Genomic DNA, 22,006 nt, shown 5'->3' on the forward strand with positions numbered 1-22,006 from the left:
GACTTTTTTTAAATAAACTTTTTTACAATAATGTCTACTAGTGAATTGTATTCACATCGCTCTGTTTTTACCATTTCTTGTTTCATTGTAATGGCAGAGATTAGGGATTAATAAAGTAACAACCATAACCACAATCACGTAAACAGAAATCTATGCGTTGATTTACATGAAGACGAGTCCAGATATTGTTTCCCAAGGCTTAGCAAATTGTTGTTTTTATTTACATAGCAACATTTTTATAGCAATATCTTGGGGGGGGGGGATTTTGAGCATATTTGAATATTAGGGGGGGGATGTCCCCCCCCCCAATATATTCTAATTACGGCCTTGTTGCAAACTACAATTGCCCCAATACGCTTTTCATCAAGGATCGCTTTGTATGTGTGTCTGTATATATGTGTGTCTGTATATATGTGTGTCTGTATGTATGTGTGTGTCTGTATGTATGTGTGTCTGTATGTATGTGTGTCTGTATGTATGTGTGTCTGTATGTATGTATGTGTGTCTGTATGTATGTGTGTCTGTATGTATGTGTGTATGTATGTATGTGTGTCTGTATGTATGTGTGTCTGTATGTATGTGTGTCTGTATGTACGTGTGTCTGTATGTACGTGTTTCTGTATGTACGTGTGTCTGTATGTATGTGTGTGTGTCTGTATGTATGTGTGTCTGTATGTATGTGTGTCTGTATGTATGTGTGTCTGTATGTATGTGTGTCTGTATGTACGTTGGCACAGTAGGGGGCACAGGTGGTGCATCAGCCAGTCATCTCAGTCAGTCGACCCGTGGCACCTGGGTCTGCCCCGTGACCTGCCAGCGGGCGTTCGACACTTCACGTGGCCTCAGGGTGCACATAGCCTGGCACAAGCGTCGTGGTGACGTCACCGCCACTTAGTGGCGAATGGCGGTTGTTGTTGTGTGGGTGTGTATGTGTATGTGTGGGTGTGTGGGTGTGTGTGTGGGTGAGTGTATGTGTGGGTGAGTGTGTGTGTGGGTGTGTGTGTGGTGTGTGTGTGTGTATGTGTGTGTATGTGTGGGTGTGTGTGTGGGTGAGTCTGTGTGTGAGTGTGTGTGTGGGTGTGTGTATGTGTGTGTGTGGTGTGTGTGTGGTGTGTGTGTGGTGTGTGTGTATGTGTGTATGTGTGTATGTGTGTGTGGTGTGTGTGTGTATGTGTGTGTGGTGTGTGTGTGGTGTGTGTGTATGTGTGTGTGGGTGTGTGTGGTGTATGTGTGTGTGGTGTGTGTATGTGTGGTGTGTGTGGTGTGTGTGTGTGGTGTATGTGTGCGTGTGGTGTGTGTGTGGTGTGTGTGTCTGTGTGTATGTGTGTGTGGTGTGTGAGTGTGTGTGGGGGTGTATGTGTGTGTTGGTGTGTGTGTGGGTGTGTATGTGTGTGTAGGTGTGTGTGTGGGTGTGTATGTGTGTGTGGGTGTGTGTGTGTGTGGGTGTGTGTATGTGTGTGTGGTGTGTGTGGTGTGTGTGTGTATGTGTATGTCTGTGTGTGTCCGTGTGTGGTGTGTGTGTGTGTGTATGTGTGTCTGTGTGTATGTGTGTGTGTGTATGTGTGGGTGAGTGTGTGTGTGGTGTGTGTGTGTGGTGTGTGTATATGTGTGTGTGTGTGTCTATGGGGGGAGCGGCGGTGCAGCGCTGCGAACCCCCCAACCCAAGTTCCCATTCCCGCTCACGGCCAACACCAAGTGACGATTATCTGTACCGGTCCTGGGCCTCCCCTAGGTCGACTCAGCCTTAACATGAGAGACAACAGCGGTGTTTGACAACCCCCCCTCCCTCCCCCCCGTGTAACCACTCCGGCCTGGATGGGCGTCCGCTAAGAGCACAACTGGTGGAGCCTACGGCGGCGATGTTCGCGAACGACATTGTTGTATCCCGCTGTGTTTGAGCCCAGCGCGAGTGGCGAGGTGATCGTCGCGAGTTGTCGGCGCCCTCGGGGATCAGCCAAAGCGGAGCAATCGCCCTTGGGGGCGGCAGGCTTTCGTTGTTTCATCTTCCGCGAAGCTGCTCCTGGGGTCCATGCTAAAGCCGCATCCGCTGCACAAGCAGCACAAGCAGCAGCAGCATCAGCAGGAGCATCAGCAGCAGCATCAGCAGCAGCATCAGGAGCATCAGCAGCAGCATCAGCAGCAGCAGCATCAGCGGGAGCATCAGCAGCAGCAGCATCATCAGCAGCATCATCAGCAGCATCAGCAGCACAAGCAGCAGCAGCACAAGCAGCAACAGCATCAGCAGCAGCATCAGCAGCAGCATCATCATCAGCAGAATTAAAACAAAATTAACTCCATTTACACTATGAGACCTCCTTTGCCAGTAGCAAGATATAGTAATAGGTTTTCACCCTTTTATGTGGCACCAAAACTGACACCTTGATACAAGGGGGATCATGTTTGCAATAACCACAACACAAGCAGTCAAAATGCAAACAAAAAGAGCCAACTTCTTGGCTCTATCGGTAAAGTCACGTAGAAGGGAATTTTATTTTATTATGTTTTATTTTTTATTAATTTATTATTTCCCTTCTACTTGGTGACTTTACCGAAAGGACCAGGAAGATGAATCCCTGCAGTCACGAAAGCTTTAAATCGAAAAAGAGACAACACTGATCATGATATTGGCACTGTCCTTGAATTTGATTGCTCCACACCCGAGACGGCTTTTCTTAGAGCCCTTTAGTCTCCACTGGTGTTGGACCAGAAGACGCCAAAAGGCGTACAACTCAAAAAACAGCGCACTATTTTGGCGTCATCTGGTCCAACACCAGCGGAGACTAAGGGCTCTAAGAAACAGCCGTCTCGGGTGTGAAACAATCAAATTTCAAGGGCAGTGCCAACATCACTATCAGAGTTGTCTCTTTTTGTTCGCATTTTTTGACTGCTCGTGTTGCGGTTATTGCAAACATGATCCCCCTTAGTATCGAGGTGTCGGCTTTGGTGCCAGATAAAAGGGTGAACACCCTATTACTATAAAATTAACTCCCTCCGGTAGTGGTGCTGGCGGTGGTGGCGACTTTGGTGGACATCCGGCACAGATCACCGTGCAATGTGCTGCGACTCAGTGACCCCGGTCCACTAATGCGCGAAGATGACCACCTCCCCCCCCCAGCTCCTGCCGCGGGGTTCTCTGGGCTCGGCCCACCCGAATGTGACAATTGTAAGTCGTTGCTCTGCATCTAACATCAGGAAGCCATACGACGAGGAGGAGGAGGACGAGGAGGAGAGAGACAAAGGCGGCCGGGTCGGCGGTGGTTCTGTCAACTGTTGTGACGATCTCGTTTGGCCCTTTTCCCCCGTCAGCTCCGCCTGGCTCCACGCGGTTGCACCTGAGTCAAGAGCCGCGTGGCTCACAAGGTTATCTCTATTCGTCATATATTAAAGGGACATTTGTGATTGTGTGTGTCTGTTCAAAATGTTTAGCCTACTTCCCGACATGCAACAAACTTGAAATTTGCCACGTGGGTACTTTCCAGACTGTACACCATGCAAACATCATAAAAATACACTTTTGGTTTTTTTGGGGGTGCAATAATGGATATATTTTGCACAGCAATTGAGCTGTGACGTCACATCTGTCGTGTGACCCGTATGCGGAAAGGGTCACGCGGTGTGGCTGCTGACGTCACGCCCCGCCCCCCCCAAACCCTTCGCTGGTAAAGCGCCACACAAATGTGTTGCAGGTCTAAGGCGTTCTTCACGCAGCATTGCTTTATTGTTTCAATCGTTCACTGCCGCACGCACCCTGAAAGTTGTGTGTGTGTGTGTACATGTGTGTGTGTGTACATGTGTGTGTGTGTACATGTGTGTGTGTCTGCAGTAAGCGCGTGTGTGTGTACATGTGGACGCGCGCGTGTGTGTGTGGGGGGAGCGGTGGTGCAGTGGTTAGCGCTACGCTGCGCTACGAACCCGGCGACCCGAGTTCGATTCCCGCTCACGGTCGACACCGGCGGTGACGATTATCTGAACCGGTCCTGGGCCTCCTCTAGGTCGACTCGGCCTCAAATGAGTACCCGGTGCGGTGTTGTAAACGTCGCCACTAGGGGAGACAAAGGCGGTCGGGCGTGGTGCTGGCCACCCACCACCTCGTGTGTACCGTTACCGGCCTTCATAGGGAGCTGTTCGCTAACAGCACTTGCCCCTACAGTCTGTTAAGGCTACACGGGGGATCTTTGTCTTTGTGTAATCAATAGCGGGCATTGGGAAGACAAAGGCGGCCGGGCGTGGCGTTGGTCACAGCACACCCCCTCGTGCAGCGCTCCCCAACAGCACTTGCTCCAATTGTGACACGTCCGTGCGGTGGCGACCTTTTGCCTTTGTGCGTGCGCATTTGTGAGGAGCGGTGGCGGAGCGGTTAGCGAATGGCCGCGCCACGAGCACCCGGCCACCCGAGTTCGATTCCCGCTCGCGGCCACCGCCGGTGACGATTATATCTGACGCGCTCCTGGGCCTCCCCTAGGTCGACTCAGCCTCAAATGATAACTTCGCGTGCAAACAAGGCCACTGGGGAGACAAAGGCGGTCGGGCGTGGTGTCGGCCACCAAACCTCCTCGTGTGTCGTGCCGGCCTTGAGAGCTGGTGGGGGGGGGGGGGGGGGGGGGGGTCATTGTCCTTGGGGAGCGGTGGCGCAATGGTTAGCACGCTGCGTTGGGAATTCCCAAGCCACGGCTCTCATCAGTGGCGATAATTATCAAAACTGGTGACGGTAAGGTGTGTAATGAACATCAGCATGGGGCGGGCGGTGGAGGGGGGGGGAGAGACAAAGGCGGCCGGGATTGTTACTGATCGCCCATACAATGTAATAATCATATCGACTATAGTACAAGCGCCATTCATCAAAACCAAATGTTCTAATCACAGGGCCCGCCACGTGGAGAGAGAGGGGGAGGGCAGGAGTGGAACCCAGGCAGGAGTCGAACCCAGGCAGGAGTGGAACCCAGGCAGGGGTCGAACCCAGGCAGGAGTCGAACCCAGGCAGGAGTCGAACCCAGGCAGAGGAGTGGAACCCAGGCAGGAGTGGAACCCAGGCAGGAGTCGCACCCAGGCAGGAGTCGAACCCAGGCAGGAGTGGAACCCAGGGAGGAGTGGAGGCCAGGCAGGAGTGGAACCCAGGCAGGAGTGGAACCCAGGGAGGAGTGGAACCCAGGCCCCGAGTCGCACCCAGGCTGGAGTGGAACCCAGGCAGGAGTCGAATCCAGGCAGGAGTCGAACCCAGGCAGGAGTGGAACCCAGGCAGAGGAGTGGAACCCAAGCAGGAGTGGAACCCAGGCAGGGGTGGAAGTCAGGCCCCGAGTCGAACCCAGGCTGGAGTCGAACCCAGGCAGGAGTGGAACCCAGGCAGGAGTGGAAGCCAGGCCCCGAGTCGCACGTGTTGTTATTGCGGCCACAGCGACTCGGGATGTGGCACGCGACCATGAGCGCTGCACGTGTGGTGGTGGTGACGTGAGAGAGTTATTATTGGTGGGTGGGTGGGGTGGGGGGTGGTAGTGACGTGAGAGAGTTAGAATTGGTGGGTGGGGTGGGTGGGGGTGGTGTGAGAGAGTTATTATTGGAGGGTGGGGTGGGGGTGGTGGTGGTGTAAGAGAGTTATAATTGGTGGGTGGGGTGGGTGGGGGTGGTGATGTGAGAGAGTTATAATTGGTGGGTGGGGTGGGTGGTGGTGGTGATGTGGGAGAGTTATTATTGGTGGGTGGGTGGGGTGGGGGGTGGTGGTGACGTGAGAGAGTTATTATTGGTGGGTGGGGTGGGTGGGGGTGGTGATGTGAGAGAGTTATAATTGGTGGGTGGGTGGGGGGTGGTGGTGTGAGAGTTATTATTGGTGGGTTGGGTGGGTGGTGGTGGTGACGTGAGAGAGTTATTATTGGTGGGTGGGGTGGGTGGTGGTGGTGACGTGAGAGAGTTATTATTGGTGGGTGGGGTGGGTGGTGGTGGTGGTGTGAGAGAGTTATTATTGGTGGGTGGGTGGGGTGGGGGGTGGTGGTGACGTGAGAGAGTTATTATTGGTGGGTGGGGTGGGTGGTGGTGGTGACGTGAGAGAGTTATTATTGGTGGGTGGGGTGGGTGGTGGTGGTGATGTGGGAGAGTTATTATTGGTGGGTGGGTGGGGTGGGGGGTGGTGGTGACGTGAGAGAGTTATTATTGGTGGGTGGGGTGGGTGGGGGTGGTGATGTGAGAGAGTTATAATTGGTGGGTGGGTGGGGGGTGGTGGTGTGAGAGTTATTATTGGTGGGTTGGGTGGGTGGTGGTGGTGACGTGAGAGAGTTATTATTGGTGGGTGGGGTGGGTGGTGGTGGTGACGTGAGAGAGTTATTATTGGTGGGTGGGGTGGGTGGTGGTGGTGGTGTGAGAGAGTTATTATTGGTGGGTGGGTGGGGTGGGGGGTGGTGGTGACGTGAGAGAGTTATTATTGGTGGGTGGGGGTGGTGATGTGAGAGAGTTATAATTGGTGGGTGGGTGGGGGGTGGTGGTGTGAGAGTTATTATTGGTGGGTGGGGTGGGTGGTGGTGGTGACGTGAGAGAGTTATTATTGGTGGGTGGGGTGGGTGGTGGTGGTGGTGTGAGAGAGTTATTATTGGTGGGTGGGTGGGGTGGGGGGTGGTGGTGACGTGAGAGAGTTATTATTGGTGGGTGGGGTGGGTGGGGGTGGTGATGTGAGAGAGTTATTATTGGTGGGTGGGTGGGGGGTGGTGGTGTGAGAGTTATTATTGGTGGGTGGGGTGGGTGGTGGTGGTGACGTGAGAGAGTTATTATTGGTGGGTGGGGTGGGTGGTGGTGGTGGTGTGAGAGTTATTATTGGTGGGTGGGGGGTGGTGGTGGTGTGAGAGAGTTATTATTGGTGGGTGGGGTGGGGGGTGGTGGTCGTGTGAGAGAGTTATTATTGGTGGGTGGGGGGGTGGTGATGCGAGAGAGTTTATATTGGTGGGTGGTGGTGTGGGAGAGTTATCATTGGTGGGTGGGGTGGGGGGTGGTGGTGATGTGGGAGAGTTATCATTGGTGGGTGGGGTGGTGGTGGTGTGAGAGAGTTATTTATTATTGGTGGGTGGGGGGTAGTGGTGGGGGTTCCCCCCCCCCCCTCTCTTCCCGTCTCTCTCTCGAAACAAAAACGAAAATTCTTGCGGTCGAGATGAGCGATTGTTGACTCGGGAGAGAGAAAAGCGACGGGAAGTCATCACAGTGGTTCCAGGTTCTTTTAATTTGTTGGTGGTGGTGGGGGGTTGGTGGTGGGGGGGTTGGTGGGGGGAGGTTAAGGGGGGGGGGGCAGATGGGAGGGTAAGGTCGGGGTATCTGTCTGTTTAACAACAAAGTCGACTGTTTCACAAAGGATCGCCTGCTGTGGGTTTTTATATCTTGGTCAGGTCGAGTGGCTGGCGATCGGAGTTCACATCCTGGATGCGGCGAGGGCTGCTGTGGAGGGGGGGGGGGGGTGATTGACTTAGCCCATCATCACTTCCTCGTGGTGGGGTCGATAAAAAAAGCACCACTTTGTGGGGAAAGAAAACAGCTGTTGCCCCTTACAATAGATTCGACGCCCGCCGTGGCAATGTGGAATTGCCACCGACGCCTCCTGCGGGGCTGTTGGACAGCAGATGAGGACGCTCGTTTGGGCCAGAAATCAACCACGACCTTCTCCCCAGAGGTCGTCTCCATTGTACCTGGCTAGTGCACAACCGCAGCACTCCCCTTGAGTTTCGCATGGAAGTTCAAGTGAAGTCTGTTACAGTGTGTACGTGTGTGCGTGTGTGTATGTGTGTGTGTGCGTGTGTGTACGTGTGTATGTGTGTGTGCATTTGTGTACGTGCGTGTGTACGTGTGTGCGTGTGTGCGTGTGTATGTGCGTGCGTGTGCATGTGTGTGTGCATTTGTGTACGTGCGTGTGTGTACATGTGTGCGTGTGTGCGTGTGTGTATGTGCGTGCGTGTGTACGTGCACAAACCCTTAGTGGCATGGTCTCAGCTAGCTGATGAAAGTTGCAAGCGAGAATTGAATTATTGCTTGCGGCTGGGGTTGGCATCGTCCCTCACTCCTCCTGATGTCGACGGGAAATGGGCGAGGTTTAGGACTGTGGCTAATGCAGCTGCAATGGCTGCTTTGAGTACACGGTCCAGACCTCCCCAGAGACCCTGGCTGACAGAGGAGATGTTCAGGATGGTTGAGAAAAAGCGACAGGCCCACTGTCATCAGCTACAGAATCCCACGTCAGAGAATGAGGAGGCTTATCGCAGCCTTCGCTCGGAGGTTCGGAGAGCCGTGAGGCGCTGCAAGGATGGGTGGTGGTCGCGGGTTGCTGAGGAGATGGAGTCTCCCTCAATGGCCCGCGATCACAAATCGCTCTTTAATTCCATCACAAAAGTAACCTGTAGCGCCACACCTATTACCATGGGAAAGAACGGTGATCCAATCTCCGACCCCCAGGAACAGGTTCGCAGATTTGCTGAGCATTTCTGTGAGGTCCTGCGGGAGGGGAAATCTCTCAGCCTGGAAAACATCGTGGCACAAAGTGAGGATGACCCTGCTGAGGCTGCTGTGCCTCAAATATTGGAAGAAGTCACCCCCTGTGAGTAGCTGGCTGAGGTACCATCTGTTGAGGAAGTACTGAAGGTGATCCGGAGTCTGAGACCAGGAAAGGCAGCGGGCAGAGATGATCTCCCAAGCGAAATGCTGAGGGAGGGTGGCGTTTGTGCACAGACTACCCTACATGACATCATAACAACAGTCTGGACCACTGGACGGGTTCCGCAGGATTGGAAGGATGCCCTGGTGGCCCCCCTCTTTAAGAAGGGGAACCGCATAGACTGTAACAACTACAGGGGCATCTCACTCCTCAGTGTACCGGGAAAGGTCCTGGCAAGGATTATTCAACATCACCTTGCCAGGCACGCTGAGGAGAGGCTTGCGGAGCCCCAATGCGGTTTCAGGAAAGGGCGGTCCTGCACAGATGCCATATTTTCTGTCCGTCTGCTACAGCAGAGATGTAGGGAATTCCAACAAGACCTACATATCTGCGGTTTTGACCTGGTCAAGGCCTATGATACCATCAGTAGGTCTGGGCTCTGGGTTGTTCTTCGTACTTTTGGAGTCCCTGACCCTCTGCTCGCGATCATTAAGGACCTTCATGATGGTGAGCAGGCCCGGGTAAAACTACGTGGCCGGGAGTCAGAGCCATTCTCTGTACACATTGGGGTGCGACAGGGATGTCCTCTGGCTCCCACATTATTTAACATCTATTTCGACCACGTAGTTCGTGAAGCCTTCAATAGCTGTACCGGAGGAATTTCCATCAGGTACAGATATAATGGAAGGCTGATCGATGCCCGGGTGCGGTCAAGGGATGGCTCCCTATTGCTCAACCACGTTATGTATGCTGATGATTTGGTAATAGCTGCTCAGTCAGTGGAGGCGGTGTAGGCGCTTCTGCTGAAACTGGAGCGTGCCACTAAGAGATGGGGCCTTACCACCATCAGCCCCACCAGAACTAAGCACCTGCCTGGGTATTTTGTACCATCGGACACTCCACCCCCACAACTCCCAATTGGTGATGGGGTAGTTGTGGAGAGAGTGGAGAGTTTCCCATACCTGGGCAGTGTGCTCATGGCCGGCTTTGGTTTGACAGCAGAGGTCTCACTCCGAATCAGTCGAGCGGCATTATCTTTTCATCGGTTGCGTAACGCTGTGTGGAAGCTAACTGGTCTGACGCTCCGCACTAAGCTTCAGGTCTTCTCGGCCACAGTCATTCCCTCCCTTCTCTACGCTTGCGAAATGTGGACCCCCCCTAATGGAACATCTTCGCCGGTTAGAAACATTTAGGCTGGCCTGCCTACGATCCATCCTGGGTTTAACCAGACTGGATTGTGTGAGGAGCTCACAAATCCTTGAAAGATCTGGACAAAGTCCCATCGGTGAGCTCCTCTGGCAGGAAAGGCTGCATTGGCTGGGTCATGTAGCCCGCATGCCCAGCCACCGCATGCCTAAACAGCTTTTGTTCGGCCGGATTGAGGGGGCTAAATGGGCGCGGCACGGGCTAGAGAAGAGATGGAGTGATGTGGTACAGGAGGACGTGGAGCTGAGTGGACTTGCCGATGACTGGTACCAGCGGTGTCAAGATCGGCCTCTGTGGAGGAGGCTCGTGAAGGATGCTACTGGGCAGTTGGAGGCAGTCGCCCTCCAACAACAACGGAGGGCGGAGGAGCGACGCTCACAACAGCGAGCGGAGCGCCGGGTGGCTAAAGCACAGCAGGTTGGCACAGTAGGGGGCACAGGTGGTGCATCAGCCAGTCATCTCAGTCAGTCGACCCGTGGCACCTGGGTCTGCCCCGTGACCTCCTGCCAGCGGGCGTTCGACACTTCACGTGGCCTCAGGGTGCACATAGCCTGGCACAAGCGTCGTGGTGACGTCACCGCCACTTAGTGGCGAATGGCGGTTGTTGTTGTTGTTGTGTGTCAGTGTGTGTGTGTGTCTGTGTGTCAGTGTGTGTGTGTCAGTGTGTGTGTGTCAGTGTGTGTGTGTCAGTGTGTGTGTGTCAGTGTGTGTGTGTCAGTGTGTGTGTGTCAGTGTGTGTGTGTGGGGAGCGGTAGTGTAGCGGGTAGCGCTCCGCTGCGCTAGGAACCCGGCGAACCGGATTCGATTCCCGCTCACGGCAAACACCACTGGTGATTATTTGAACCGGTCCTGGGCCTCTCCTAGGTCGACTTAGCCTCAAATGAATACCTGGTGTGGTGTGTAAAACATCGCTACTGGGGAGACAAAGGCGGCCGGGCGTGGTGCTGGCCACCCACCCCCTCGTGTGCCGTGCCGGCCTTTACAGGTTCTCACTAACAGCACTTGCCCACTACAATCTGTTGCAGGCTATACGGGGGATCTTTGTGTATGTGCGTGTGTGACCACCACCGTCTTTGTTCGACGGTTCGCAGCCACAACCCGCCGCTGCTGCGAGGGTGATGTCGGTGGTTCATGCTCCTTGCCCAGATCAGCGAGGGTGGAAACTTTGTTTGCGACGAGCGCGGCCTCATCATGCACTCGTTCGGACAATGGAAGCCAATTGCAGCTCAGCGACAATATTAATAACCCCCTCCCCCCACCCCATGTGTCCTGACTTTTGGGCCACCCTGTACAAATAAAGTAAAATGCGTCGAACGGAGCGAACGCACATCAAAATATGATTACGCCGGATAGATGAGCGCGTTCCGCCGGGAGACAGCTTGGGGAGGGCCTTCATCCAGCAGTAGATAGAATACGGCTCGTGCTGCTACTGCTGATGATGACGATGATTGTGGTGGTGGTTCGTGGTGGTGTGTGGTGGTGGTGTGTGTGGTGGTGTGTGTGGTGAGTGTGGTGGTGGTACGTGGTGGTGGTGTGTGGTGATGTGTGGTGGTGTGTGTGGTGGTGTATGGTGGTGTGTGGTGATGGTGGTGTGTGGTGGTGGTGGTGTGTGGTGGTGGTGTGTGGTGGTGGTGTATGGTGAGTGTGGTGGTGGTTCGTGGTGGTGTATGGTGATGGTGGTGTGTGGTGGTGTGTGTGGTGAGCGTGGTGGTGGTGTGTGGTGGTAAGTGTGTGTGGTGGTGTTTGGTGGTAAGTGTGTGGTGGTGTGTGTGGTGAGTGTGGTGGTGTGTGTGGTGAGCGTGGTGGTGGTGTGTGGTGGTAAGTGTGTGTAGTGCTGTGTGTGGTGGTGTGTGGTGGTGGTGTGTGTGGTGGTGTGTGGTGGTGGTGTGTGGTGGTGAGTGTGTGTGTGTGTTTGATAAAAGGGAAATATTATTCAGATGTAGTTTTACTTATTTTATTTTTTATTACATTCATCACGCGTGTCTGTGTTTAATAAAAACCCAGCGGTGTTCGTATCCCCGCATGCCCGCGATGCGCGCGGAGCGGACGCGGCAGCTGTGGGCCCGAAGTGATGACAGTGGCCAGGGTCCGCGGGGACGTTGATCCAGAGGCCATCGCAAGGCCAGACGCGGTGACCATGAGAAAACTGAACGCCACCCACATCCACCACCACATTCACCATAACTACCACCACCACATTCACCATAAACACCACCACCACATTCACCATAACTACCACCACCACATTCACCATAAACACCACCACCACATTCACCATAACTACCACCACCACATTCACCATAAACACCACCACTACGTTCACCATAACTACCACCACCACATTCACCATAACTACCACCACCACATTCACCATAACTACCACCACCACATTCACCATAACTACCATCACCATCTCAAGGCCAGACAGCAACCATGAGAAGGCTGTCTGAACACCACCACAACCACCATAATTACCACAACCACCACCACCACCACAACCATCACCACATTCACTACAACCATCACCCCCACCATCTCGAGCCAAGACACAGCAATCAAGGGAAGACTGTCTGACCACATCGACTGCCACCACCACCACCACATCCACTACCACCACCACATCTTCTCCCACCACCACCACCACATCCACTACCACCACCACATCTTCTCCCACCACCACCACATCCACTACCACCACCACATCGACTGCCACCACCACCACCACCACCACATCCAATACCACCACAATCACCACATCCACTACCACCAGGCAGACGGAGAGATAGACAGAGAGACAGAGGGACAGACAGAGAGACATACAGAGAGAAAGACAAAGAGACAGCGAGAGAGACAACGAGATAGACTGAGAGACAGACAGAGAGACAGAGAGACAGACAGAGAGACAGCGAGAGAGACAGAGAGAGACAGAGAGACAGACAGAGAGACAAAGAGACAGACAGATAGACAGAGAGACAGAGAGACAGACAGAGAGACATACAGAGAGACAGAGAGAGAGACAGAGAGACAGACAGAGAGACAAAGAGACAGACAGATAGACAGAGAGACAGCGAGAGAAACAGAGAGACAGCGAGAGAGACAGAGAGACAGACAAAGAGACAGAGAGACAGACAGAGAGACAGCGAGAGAGACAGAGAGACAGACAAAGAGACAGAGAGACAGACAGAGAGACAGCGAGAGAGACAGAGAGACATACAGAGAGACAGACAGAGAGACAAAGAGACAGACAGATAGACAGCGAGAGAGACAGAGAGACATACAGAGAGACAGAGAGAGACAGAGAGACAGACAGAGAGACAAAGAGACAGACAGAGAGACAGCGAGACAGACAGGGAGACAGCGAGAGAGACAGAGAGACAGACAGATAGACAGACAAAGAGACAGAGACAGACAAAGAGACAGAGAGCAGGGTAGGCGACGTGGAGGGAGGAGGTTATCCTTGGCCCATGTAAAACCTGACGGTTCAACAGCATCGGTGGGGGCGAGCCTCCATGAACTTTGCGGCTGAGACGATGAATGTGGAATCCGGTCCAGAGTTTTGAGCTTGTCCTCAAAGCCAAACGCTGCTGCATTGATGCGCGCGCCACAGCAGGTCGTGGCGCTGATGGGATATGTAGAAAAAACATCTTTGTTTTTTTACGTGGAGGAAATGATTACGAAGGTCGCTGTATTGCCCCCTTGCTTGTTGGACGATGGTGATGCTCTTTATATTTCATTATTTTTTTTATTTTCAACAAACGCGAACGTAGAACCAGCCACTGAGCTGTATGGCTCTTTGTCACGAGCGACCTGGCTATCACTAACACGAGCTGCACGAGAAGTGGCTCGTCGAGGCGAAATGTACAGCAGCCAAATCATCTCAAAGCGTCACGTTGACTCTAAATGTGTAGGGAAAATCCGGGAGGACCCGGAGGGAAAATCCACGCGACCACGGGGAGAGAGAGAGCGAGAGAAATATACAGCAGCAGGCATCAGGGTCGGGATCGAACCCACACGACCTCCTGTACACCAGGCGAGGTAGTTAACATCTCATAGTGGGGCGGGTGTTGCCGGACATCGGTGTCGCCCGGGGGGAGGGAGTGGGAAGAGTAACAGCAGCAGCGGTGTGGTGAGATGATGGAGCGGTGTGGTGAGATGGAGCGGTGTGAGATGGAGCGGTGTGGTGAGATGGAGCGGTGTGGTGAGATGGAGCGGTGTGAGATGGAGCGGTGTGGTGAGATGGAGCGGTGTGGTGAGTTGATGGAGCGGTGTGGTGAGATGGAGCGGTGTGGTGAGATGGAGCGGTGTGGTGAGATGATGGAGCACTGTGGTGAGATGGAGCGGTGTGAGATGATGGAGCGGTGTGGTGAGATGGAGCGGTGTGAGATGGAGCGGTGTGAGATGATGGAGCGGTGTGGTGAGATGGAGCGGTGTGGTGAGATGGAGCGGTGTGGTGAGATGGAGCGGTGTGGTGAGATGATGGAGCGGTGTGGTGAGATGGAGCGGTGTGGTGAGATGATGGAGCGGTGTGGTGAGATGGAGCGGTGTGGTGAGATGGAGCGGTGTGAGGTGATGGAGCGGTGTGGTGAGATGGAGCGGTGTGGTGAGATGGAGCGGTGTGAGATGGAGCGGGGGGGGGGGGTGATATTACGTAAATTTTCGAGTGTTTTTTTCCCTCCACCTTCTGGCGAAACTGGACCGTGACAATGTCCTGCTCTGTTTTGGTTTTAAATCGAGAAAACGTCACGGAAGGTCCGCTCTGAAGCGTGGTGTTATTTAATGGTCAATGCACTCGCAGTGTTAACCAGGGCGGACAGGTTTTTTCGAACCGCAAACCGCAGCGCGTGGTGTCAGGTGGGGGTGTGGTGAGTGAGTGCGAGTGAAGAGGTGAGTGTGTGTAGAGGTGTTGCGTGGTGAGTCTGCAGGTGGGAGTGTGGTGAGTGTGGAGGTGAGTGTGGAGGTGAGTGTGGAGGTGAGGGTGCTGAGTGTGGAGGCAAATGTGGAGGTGAGTGAGTGAGTGTGGTGGGGCCTTACCATCAGCCCCACCAAAACTAAGCACCTGCCTGGGTATTTTGTACCATCGGACACTCCACCCCCACAACTCCCAATCGGTGATGGGGCAGTTGTGGAGAGATTGGAGAGTTTCCCATACCTGGGCAGTGTGCTTATGACTGGCTCCAGTTTAACAGCAGAGGTCTCACTCCGAATCAGTCGAGCGGCAATATCTTTTCATCGGTTGCGTAACGCTGTGTGGAAGCTACCTGGTCTGTCGCTCCGCACTAAGCTTCAGGTCTTCTCGGCCACGGTCATTCCCTCCCTTCTCTACGCTTGCGAAACGTGGACCCCCCTAATGGAACATCTTCGCCGGTTGGAAACATTTAGGCTGGCCTGCCTACGATCCATCCTGGGTTTAACCAGACTGGATTGTGTGAGGAGCTCACACATCCTTGAAAGATCTGGGCAAGGTCCCATCGGTGAGCTCCTCCGGCGGGCAAGGCTGCGATAGCTGGGTCATGTAGCCCGCATGCCCAGCCATCGCATGCCGAAACAGCTTTTGTTCGGCCGGATTGAGGGGGCTAAGCGGGCGCGGCACGGGCTAGAGAAGAGATGGAGTGATGTGGTACAGGAGGACGTGGAGCTGAGTGGACTTGCCGATGACTGGTACCAGCGGTGTCAAGATCGACCTCTGTGGAGGAGGTTCGTGAAGGATGCTACTGGGCAGTTGGAGGCAGTCGCCCTCCAACAACAATGGAGGGCGGAGGAGCGACGCTCACAACAACGAGCGGAGTGCCGGGTGGCTAAAGCACAGCAGGTTGGCACAGTAGTGTGTGGAGGCGAGTGTGGTGAGTGTGGAGGTGAGTGAGTGAGTGTGGTGAGTGTGGAGGTGAGTGTGGTGAGTGTGGAAGTGAGTGTGGAGGTGAGTGAGTGAGTGTGGTGAGTGTGGAGGTGAGTGTGGTGAGTGTGGAGGTGAGTGTGCTGAGTGTGGACGCGAGTGTGGAGGTGAGTGTGGTGAGTGTGGTGAGTGTGGAGGTGAGTGAGTGAGTGAGGGTGGTGAGTGTGGAGGCGAGTGTGGTGAGTGTGGAGGTGAGTGAGTGAGTGTGGTGAGTGTGGAGGTGAGTGTGGTGAGTGTGGAAGTGAGTGTGGAGGTGAGTGAGTGAGTGTGGTGAGTGTGGAGGTGAGTGTGGTGAGTGTGGAGGTGAGTGAGTGAGTGTGGTGAGTGTGGAGGTGAGTGTGGAGGTGAGTGTGGAGGTGAGTGAGTGTGGTGAGTGTGGAGGTGAGTGTGGTGAGTGTGGAAGTGAGTGTGGAGGTGAGTGTGGTGAGTGTGGAAGTGAGTGTGGAGGTGAGTGAGTGAGTGTGGTGAGTGTGGAGGTGAGTGAGTGAGTGTGGTGAGTGTGGAGGTGAGTGTGGTGAGTGTGGAAGTGAGTGTGGAGGTGAGTGAGTGAGTGTGGTGAGTGTGGAGGTGAGTGTGGTGAGTGTGGAGGTGAGTGTGCTGAGTGTGGACGCGAGTGTGGAGGTGAGTGTGGTGAGTGTGGTGAGTGTGGAGGTGAGTGAGTGAGTGAGGGTGGTGAGTGTGGAGGCGAGTGTGGTGAGTGTGGAGGTGAGTGAGTGAGTGTGGTGAGTGTGGAGGTGAGTGTGGTGAGTGTGGAAGTGAGTGTGGAGGTGAGTGAGTGAGTGTGGTGAGTGTGGAGGTGAGTGTGGTGAGTGTGGAGGTGAGTGAGTGAGTGTGGTGAGTGTGGAGGTGAGTGTGGAGGTGAGTGTGGAGGTGAGTGAGTGTGGTGAGTGTGGAGGTGAGTGTGGTGAGTGTGGAAGTGAGTGTGGAGGTGAGTGTGGTGAGTGTGGAAGTGAGTGTGGAGGTGAGTGAGTGAGTGTGGTGAGTGTGGAGGTGAGTGTGGTGAGTGTGGAGGTGAGTGAGTGAGTGTGGTGAGTGTGGTGAGTGTGGTCGTGAGTGTGGAGGTGAGTGTGCTGAGTGTGGTGAGTGAGTGTGGTGAGTGTGGAGGTGAGTGAGTGTGGTGAGTGTGGAGGTGAGTGTGGAGGTGAGTGTGGTGAGTGTGGTGAGTGTGGAGGTGAGTGAGTGAGTGAGGGTGGTGAGTGTGGAGGCGAGTGTGGTGAGTGTGGAGGTGAGTGAGTGAGTGTGGTGAGTGTGGAGGTGAGTGTGGTGAGTGTGGAAGTGAGTGTGGAGGTGAGTGAGTGAGTGTGGTGAGTGTGGAGGTGAGTGTGGTGAGTGTGGAGGTGAGTGTGCTGAGTGTGGACGCGAGTGTGGAGGTGAGTGTGGTGAGTGTGGTGAGTGTGGAGGTGAGTGAGTGAGTGAGGGTGGTGAGTGTGGAGGCGAGTGTGGTGAGTGTGGAGGTGAGTGAGTGAGTGTGGTGAGTGTGGAGGTGAGTGTGGTGAGTGTGGAAGTGAGTGTGGAGGTGAGTGAGTGAGTGTGGTGAGTGTGGAGGTGAGTGTGGTGAGTGTGGAGGTGAGTGAGTGTGGTGAGTGTGGAGGTGAGTGTGGAGGTGAGTGTGGAGGTGAGTGAGTGTGGTGAGTGTGGAGGTGAGTGTGGTGAGTGTGGAAGTGAGTGTGGAGGTGAGTGTGGTGAGTGTGGAAGTGAGTGTGGAGGTGAGTGAGTGAGTGTGGTGAGTGTGGAGGTGAGTGTGGTGAGTGTGGAGGTGAGTGAGTGAGTGTGGTGAGTGTGGTGAGTGTGGAGGTGAGTGTGGAGGTGAGTGAGTGAGTGTGGAGGTGAGTGTGGTGAGTGTGGAGGTGAGTGAGTGAGGTGAGTGTGGAGGTGTGGTTGCTGTATTTACAGGGCGAATGTAAACAGTGCTGTCCGCTGTCCCCCAGCATGCATTGCACTCTCCCTCCTGCACACGTGACACCACGGGGGTGGGGAAGGTGGCACGAGACGCGTGACGTCTGTGGACGTCACTGTCGGCGGCCGCGCTCCTTGTCGACGAGATTGCAGAGGGCCCACGGCTCGAAATTCCCAGCGGCCGCCCTGGTTAATACCGCGTCTCGAACCGGAGTTGTAGGACCGCCATGCGCCTCTCTGCTTCGCTCGCCAGTGGGACTGTTCGAGATCCCGTGGCGACATTCGCAAGAGGCAGTTTTTTTTTTTAAATGACACCGTGAAGTACTCTAGATGTATATAAAAAAAAAATAGGACGTATATATTTTTTTATTTTAGCAGGTAAGGCCCACTCAGCTATATAGCTACTTTTCAGAAGCGATGTGGCCACAAATGATAGCTCAACGAAGTGGCTAATTAACATCGCGTGGACATTATAGCAAGTAGCCAAATACTCGAAACGCGTGACGTTCATTCTGAATGTGCACGGGAAAACCGGAGCATACCGGAGAAATATCCACGGGGGGGGAGGGGGGGAGAGAGACACCGCAAACTCCAAATATACAGCAGCAGGCATGGTCAGGGTAGGGATCGAACCCACGACCTCCTGCGTACCGGGCGAGGGAGTTAACATCTCCTAGCCACCGTGATGATGGTGAGAGAGAGAGAGACACCGCAAATTCCAAATATACAGCAGCAGGCATGGTCAGGGTAGGGATCCAACCCACGACCTCCTGCATACCAGGCGATGGAGTTAACATCTCTTAGCCGTGTCATCCCAGTTGGGACTACACGCACACAGCGGGAATCGTCGCATCCCCTACCGGCTGACTGATGCCCCCCCCACCCCACCAGGTCACCCCACGCATACTCCTCGTGGCCTCGTGAATTCTCACCCGGCCAAACTAAAACTCCACTTGATAACCGCGGACTCGGTCCGAGCTTAAGGCGACGCTGAAACCCCCGTGGGCTCACGGGCCCGTTAGGGCTTCTCGCGATCGCGCTGTTTACAGGTGACGAAGCGCGCCCTCGTCTCTCCGTAATTAGGAATTGACAATTCGCAACGGGCACGCACTTTTAGGGGGTGTTGGCGCCGGGGCCCCCAGGGACTGGGCCCATAGGGCCGTGGGGTCGGACACCATTACGGTCTGCGTGGGGAAATTGCAATAAAGTGATCAGAGTAAAAGTTTTTTGTAAAATTAAAAATATTATTGATTAGCTCTGTGTACGCTTCGTTGCTTATTTACGCTCTCGGTTGGCAATGTAAGTCCCCGCATATTCAGCAGCCCCAAAGATTCATTCCTCACCTGGCCCCTTTGTTATTTTGGACCTAGCCCTCCCTACCCCCTGCCGCCAAACAAACACCACGGGTGACCCGTGATTCTGGGGCCCGCTGCGTCGTTACAAAACGCCTGGGGCGCGATTTATACTCCCAGTCCGACAACTGATTAAACGATCGTGGGCCGTGGGCTGGGCCGTGGGCCGTGGGCCGGGCCGTGGGCCGGGCCATGGGCCGTGGGCCGGGCCGTGGGCCGTGGGCCATGCCGTGGGCCGGGCCGTGGGCCGGGCCGTGGGCCGGGCCGTGGGCCGGGGTGGCCTGTCGGATCCGAACCGCGACCCTCCGTAACAAGTGGCGAACGCGCTGCCCGCTAGGCGGGTGGACGTCTCATCACGCGGCCCTTCGTTTCGTCACCGCACTTGCTGGATGTGAAGGCCCGCATTACGTTTGACCATACTTCACCACCCTGGTCCGTCCCGGGTTGGGTATTACTTGCCAGTCGCGGACAGGAATTGAACTCAGGCCCGCAGGGCTCATAACGCGGCGTGCAAATCACTGAGCCACCATTCCAACCACGTCGTTACGAATGTTCAGCCACAGTGACAGCGTCATTCCCTTCACAATGTTTATTCATCGAAACATCAACCTCCAATCGGTCACAGTCAGAACGATTCGCGGAATAACCCTCTCAAGGTGGTGCACTGCTTTGACCCATGATGATGATGCTGCCAAGTTATGATGCTGGTGGTGGTGATGATGATGATGGCGATGGTGACGAGAGTGTTGTTGTTGTTGGTGGTGGTGGTGGTGATGATGATGATGGCGATGGTGCCGAGAGTGTGTTGTTGTTGTTGGTGGTGGTGGTGATGATGATGATGGCGATGGTGACGAGAGTGTGTTGTTGTTGTTGGTGGTGGTGGTGATGATGATGGTGCCGAGAGTGTTGTTGTTGTTGGTGGTGGTGCTGCTTATACGAGGTGTAACAGTTTCGCGGATGAGACAGTGGGGCACTCAGATCCTCTGACTCCATCACGTGACGGCGAACGCGACAACGCGACACGATTCGGGGGGTGGGTGGTGGGGGGGGAGGTGTAGTGGGGGGGATGGTGGGGGGGATGGGTGGGAAGTGTAGTGGGGGGGATGGTGGGCGGGATGGGGGGTGGGGGGATGGTGGGGGGGGGGGTGATGGTGGTGGGGGTGATGGTGGTGGGGGTGATGGTGGTGGGGTGATGGTGGTGGGGGGGGATGGTGGGGGTGATGGTGGTGGGGGTGATAGTGGTGGGGTGATGGTAGTGGGGGGGATGGTGGGGTGATGGTGGTGGGGTGATGGTGGTGGGGGTGATGGTGGTGGGGGGGATGGTGGGGTGATGGTGGTGGGGGTGATGGTGGGGGGGGGGGGTGATGGTAGTGGGGGGGATGGTGGGGTGATGGTGGTGGGGTGATGGTGGTGGGAGTGATGGTGGTGGGGTGATGGTGGTGGGGGGGGGGGATGGTGGGGGGGTGATGGTGGTGGTGGTGGGGGGGAGAGATAGTAATGATGTACCGTGTTCTCTGGATCACAAGAGGCATTCTCAAGGTGTTGCCATGGTGACAGCAAAGTGACACAACTCTGGCCACACGTGCACCTCCCGTACGATCAACAACAACAAACAAACCAACTCAACACGTTGGTCTCGAAAATAAAAAAAAAACATATTTGGCGACGTTTCGGGCAATGGGCCTTCTTCATATCAACATTAAAAACAAACATAGAGACCAGACGAGAGCGAGAGAGTGGATAACCGCACTCCGGCAGAGAGCACGCGTTCTTCCGCAGCCTCAACGATAACAGGGAAAAGGTGCGTCTTATAATCCGGAACACACAGTACCATAATAATAATAGTGTAACAAAGATCCCCCGTGTAGCCTTTCACAGGCTGTTGGGGCAAGTGCTGTTAGCGAGCACCTACGAAGGGCGGCACGACACGCGAGGGTTGTGGGTGGCCAGCACCACGCCCGGCCGCCTTTGTCTCTCCCCAATGCCTGCCGATGTTTACACATCTCACGCGCGAGTTGACCGGGCTGGAAGAACCGCCACCTGCGACCGGTTTCCGTGAGCGCGGCGCGCTAACCGCCGCGCCACCGCTCCCTCACCCCCCCCGCCCCCCCCGCCCCGGTTGTGTGAATCGCAGTGGGGGGCCTCATTTCACGCACCCCGACGCGCACGAGCCTGTGTGGCACGAGAGAGCGTGCATCTGCTGATCCATCTGCAGGCGGGCACGCAACCTCAGAGCCAGCGAGTGTTCTGGATGCTGATGCTGATGATGATGGTGGTGGCTATGTTGCTGTTGCTGATGGTGATGTTGCTGATGGTGGTGGTGGTGCTGCTGCTGCTGCTGTTGTTGTTGCATCCTTGGGTGGTTGTCTGGTCTCGTGGCAGTCTCGGCCAGTGACCAGATCTTGGGTTTGGGAGTTGAGTTCTGCGTCGCGGCTGCCGTGACGGCGGCTGACGAGTTGGGGGCGGCTGCCGAGGGCACGCTCAAGGGCACGCTCAAGGGCACGCTCAAGGGCAGAGTCAAGGGCAGGGGTAAGGGCAGGGGTAAGGGCAGCGCTGTGGCTTCGTGGCTGTCGCGCCGTTCCCGTGTGCCCACGTGCTCGCCCCTCCGGTTGCTGAGATCCGCTACGCCGCCACCGCCGCCACGTCCATCATCATCAGCATCATCATCACCATCATCATCATCAGCAGCAGCTGCCTCCACGGCCCTTTTCTTGTTCTCAAGGTGATCCTCCTCCTCCTCATCCTCCTGCTCTCTCACCACCTCGCCATCGCGAGCATCGTCCACCTCGTCGAGGCCATCGACGTCACGGGCGCAGTCGCCGTCAGCAGCGGCGTCGTCCTCGTCGACGACGTCGACCTCAGCGCTGCCGCTGGGAGAAGTCGCGAGCGGCCGGCGGCGCCTCGCCACCTCCACGCTCTGCAGGTCCACCTCCTCCTCAGAGTCCGTTCTCGCGTCGCCCCGGTTGTGAAACGAATCGCCGCCACCGCCGCCACCACCACCGCCACCACCGCCACCGCCAAGACCTCCACCCGGCGGGCCCCAGCACC

At 55.3% G+C, this 22,006-nt stretch overlaps 1 protein-coding gene across 1 annotated transcript in view; it reads right to left on the reverse strand.

The window, feature by feature from the left end:
* Positions 1 to 21,101: 21,101 nt before the first annotated feature.
* Positions 21,102 to 22,006, reverse strand: part of LOC116954072 (uncharacterized) — a 280,326-nt gene continuing 279,421 nt past the window's right edge. Inside the window, exons 3-4 of the mRNA XM_032974490.2 lie at positions 21,654 to 21,890; positions 21,102 to 21,167 (exon numbers count right to left, since the gene is read on the reverse strand). Coding sequence (XP_032830381.2) covers positions 21,102 to 21,167; positions 21,654 to 21,890 — 303 coding nt within the window. The remainder of the gene's footprint in view (positions 21,168 to 21,653; positions 21,891 to 22,006) is intronic.

Source organism: Petromyzon marinus, chromosome 54 (assembly GCF_048934315.1).
Source record: "Petromyzon marinus isolate PM22_M1 ecotype Great Lakes invasive population chromosome 54, UKy_Petmar_22M1.pri1.0, whole genome shotgun sequence".
NCBI classification, from domain to species: Eukaryota; Metazoa; Chordata; class Hyperoartia; order Petromyzontiformes; family Petromyzontidae; genus Petromyzon; species Petromyzon marinus.